Below are 3,529 nucleotides of genomic sequence, written 5' to 3'. Positions count from 1 at the left end.
TCGAGCCAAGGAAGCCTTGCTCGAGCCAACAACCCAAAAGCTCGCTCGAGCGAAAGAAAACTCGATCGAGCGAAGAACTCAAACCCTCAGGTCTGTAACCAGACACACGCTCGAGCGAAGGAACTATCGCTCGAGCGAAGAACGAACTAGCTCGCTCGAGCCAAGAAAATCTCGCTCGAGCCAAGAATGCAAAGCTACAGGTCCAAACCAGACACAAACTCTCGCTCGAGCTACCAAACCCCGGCTCGAGCGAAGAACCAAAAACAACATCTCGCTCGAGCGACAAACTCCTCGCTCGAGCGAAGATCCAAAATTCTGGACAGCAACACTTGGTTTCTAAACCCAACCAACCTGAAACAAACCTGCCCAACACATCCTATAACTCCAGATAAGAAAATATGGGACAACAGCAACAATTATATAATGACAGAATCTACGGAACCTAAGTCCGGATACAATAATCAAATGGGAAAAGACCGGGGTCACTATATCATTACTCTATAAACACCTCTCAAATTCATATGACAAAGCACATATAGATATGACATATTCTTTATTTCACATTTCCTCCAAAAATGGCATCTTCAACTCTTCCCCTAGTATTCATAGTGAGAAGACAAGATCCAAAACTTGTTGTTCCATCAAAGCCCACACCCCACGAACTCAAGCAACTCTCAGACATAGATGACCAAGAAGGTCTTCGTTTTCAACTCCCAGTGATCATATGTTACAAAAACAACCCTTCAATGGAAGGGAAAGACCCTGCGCGTGTGATTAGAGAAGCACTAGCCAAAGCACTTGTGTTTTATTACCCATTTGCAGGGAGGCTTGTTGAAGGGCCTAATCGAGAACTTTCAGTGGATTGCACAGCCGAAGGGGTTCTATTCATAGAGGCAGATGCAAATGTGGAGCTCGACTGGCTCGGTGACACGGTTGGGCAAGGGTGTCCATACTTGGAGGAGCTTCTGTATGATGTTCCTGGCTCCGATGGAATTGTGGGTTGTCCTCTCTTGTTAATTCAGGTAATAATGTTTACTATAAAGAGAATTATGCACTGATTTTAATTTTCTAGATTCAATTTTTTGAAAATTAAATTTTTTATTTTTCATATATATTTTTTTAATTTGTAATGAATATTTTTAAAAATTTTAGCAATTTTTTTAATTTTTTTTTTACATGTACCTTAATTAGATACATCTGTAAAGTAAAATATTTGTAAAACATTAATAAATACATAAGAATACAAAAAATATACTAGGGGTTGTTTGGGATGATCTAAATAAGTATACTTTTTGATTTTTTATGAAATATAGGTTCGGTTTGGGTTGGGTTTGAAGTGATGTGTTAGAGAGGTGATGTGACTTAAATAGGATAGTGATTTTTTGACTTTTTGACTTTTTTTAAACATGTCAAACCAGCCCTGAATTTTAGTATTTTTTCCCCATATTTTTTATATTCAGTGAATTTTTTTTAAAAAAAAATAACAAATATTATATTTTTTTAAGTGTATTTATGTTAGTTATATTTAAAAATTTTAAAAATTATTTCAAATATTAAAAAAAGTAACTAAAAATAAAAATATATATATGGAAAATAAAAAATTTCATTTTTTTGAAAAGTAAATTCAGAAAAGTCAAACCAAATGCAGAGCAATTTACAGTAATTCTAAAAAAAGCAGAAAGTATTGTACAGAATTAGAACATAAAAAAAAGAATAAATAAATAAATAACTAACTAATTATTGAGAATAAGACAATTTAAAAAAAAAATTCAATATTAAAATTGAATCAATTTAAAACACAAATACCAAAACCGACACAAAAGGTAATGACAACCAACATAATTTGTCCAAATTTTAAAATGCGGCGACTGTGTTCTAACCTGTGTTAATAAAAATATGCAGGTGACGCGTTTTAGTTGTGGTGGATTCACATTTGCAATACGTCTGAACCACCCAATGAGCGACGCTTCTGGTCTTATGCAATTCCTAAACACAATCACTGAGTTTGCCCAACAACCCCAAACCAAAATTACACCATCTGTGCCACCAATTTGGCAAAGGCACCTCCTCTCTGCTAGACAACCTCCCTCCATTACATGCCCACACCACGAATACGACCAAGCACTAGCCAGAGCAGCCACCGCCACCACCACCACCACGGCCAACGAAACCACCACGATCAACAGCTCTTTCTTCTTTGGTCCCAAAGAAATCAGAGCCATTCGCAACCATCTTCCCCACCACCACCACAGCACAACGGCCTCCACATTCGAACTACTCACCGCATGTATATGGCAATGTCGAACACGCGCACTTTGTCTAGCCCCAGACAAGATTGTTCGCATCTCGTGCGTAGTCAATGGCCGCGGCAATAAACATGGCCTCAACCTACCTCCTGGATACTATGGCAACGTGATTACCTTTCCCACGGCGATGACAAAGGCAGGAATGTTATCTATGCTTCCATTGGGATATGCATTGGAGTTGGTAAAGAAGACAAAGGCACAAGTGAAAGAAGAGTATTTAAGATCAGTGGCTGATCTTATGGTGATAAAGGGACGTTCTTCGTATACCTTGGAAGCGAATAAGGACTATATCGTTTCAGATACGACTCGGGCAGGGTTTGATAAGGTAGATTTCGGGTGGGGGAAGCCGGTGTTTGGCGGTGTTCCTAGGGCGATATCTTTGATTAGCGTTTTTGCACGTTTTAGGGACATTAGAGGAGGAGAAGATGGGATTGTGGTACCGATATGCTTGCCAGAATCAGTCATGGATAGGTTTGAACAAGAGTTGAAGAAAATGATGTTGCGAAGGACTGAGTAAAGAGGCCATAAAGTTACTCCGGCCCAAGAAAGGTGTAAAGTTACTCCGGCCCAAGAGGGGTATAAAGTTACTCCGATCCAAAAGAATCTTGAGGTTACTCCGATCTAAAGGAAGCTTTGAACATAGCCCGGTTGCCGTACTCAAAGTTAGTCCACTACTGATAACTGTTCCCCAGAATCACTGTCCCCAAAACTGAACCCGATACCCGCAGATAACTGATTCTCATAAGCTGATACTGATGCCCTCGGGTCTAATACTCAATCTTGCAAACTGGTATGTACGTTCCTGTAAAGATACACTCTAAAAGCACATAGCAAGTAAAGAGAGCCAAAACACCCCTATGTTGGGGTAGGGTTTCCCTGTCCTATTTTGTCAGGAGCTAGGGTTTTCACTATGCACACAGTAGTTTCAAACAACCTAACATCGGGTAAGCAGCCTGTCCTAACTTGGAATGGTCACTATGGATCCGAATATGTACTAGGTTGAATGGTCAAAAAGGGTGCCCCGGTAAAACCGGGGTTTGTGTTCCCATACTGTCAGAGCCCATTACCGGTCAGCCTTATGGTCATGCCTTGACAAGACAAGCCTCCGGCAAACCATTCAGGAATGGCAGATGGCAAACACTGTGTTCCTAGGCGCACCAATGCACATGCAATGCAAAGAAACACATAAGCAAAATCAAAACAGGATATCACGAGTTCGAGTC

The 3,529-nt window shown here is 40.1% G+C and overlaps 1 protein-coding gene across 1 annotated transcript; it reads left to right on the top strand.

Annotated features, from left to right (window-relative positions):
- Nucleotides 1-521: 521 nt before the first annotated feature.
- LOC145806564 (alcohol acyltransferase 17-like) lies at nucleotides 522-3,017 on the top strand. Its single transcript, XM_082903877.1, has 2 exons — nucleotides 522-1,022; nucleotides 1,903-3,017. The coding sequence occupies exons 1-2, from the start codon at nucleotides 576-578 to the stop codon at nucleotides 2,821-2,823; spliced, it is 1,368 nt and encodes a 455-aa protein (XP_082760003.1). The 5' UTR covers nucleotides 522-575; the 3' UTR covers nucleotides 2,824-3,017.
- The last annotated feature ends 512 nt before the right edge of the window (nucleotides 3,018-3,529 follow it).

Source organism: Camellia sinensis, chromosome 13 (genome assembly GCF_055761805.1).
Source record: "Camellia sinensis isolate YWXY chromosome 13, ASM5576180v1, whole genome shotgun sequence".
Classification (NCBI taxonomy): domain Eukaryota; kingdom Viridiplantae; phylum Streptophyta; class Magnoliopsida; order Ericales; family Theaceae; genus Camellia; species Camellia sinensis.
Note: the sequence above shows the minus strand (reverse complement) of the source record. Positions and strands in the feature narration are given on the sequence as shown.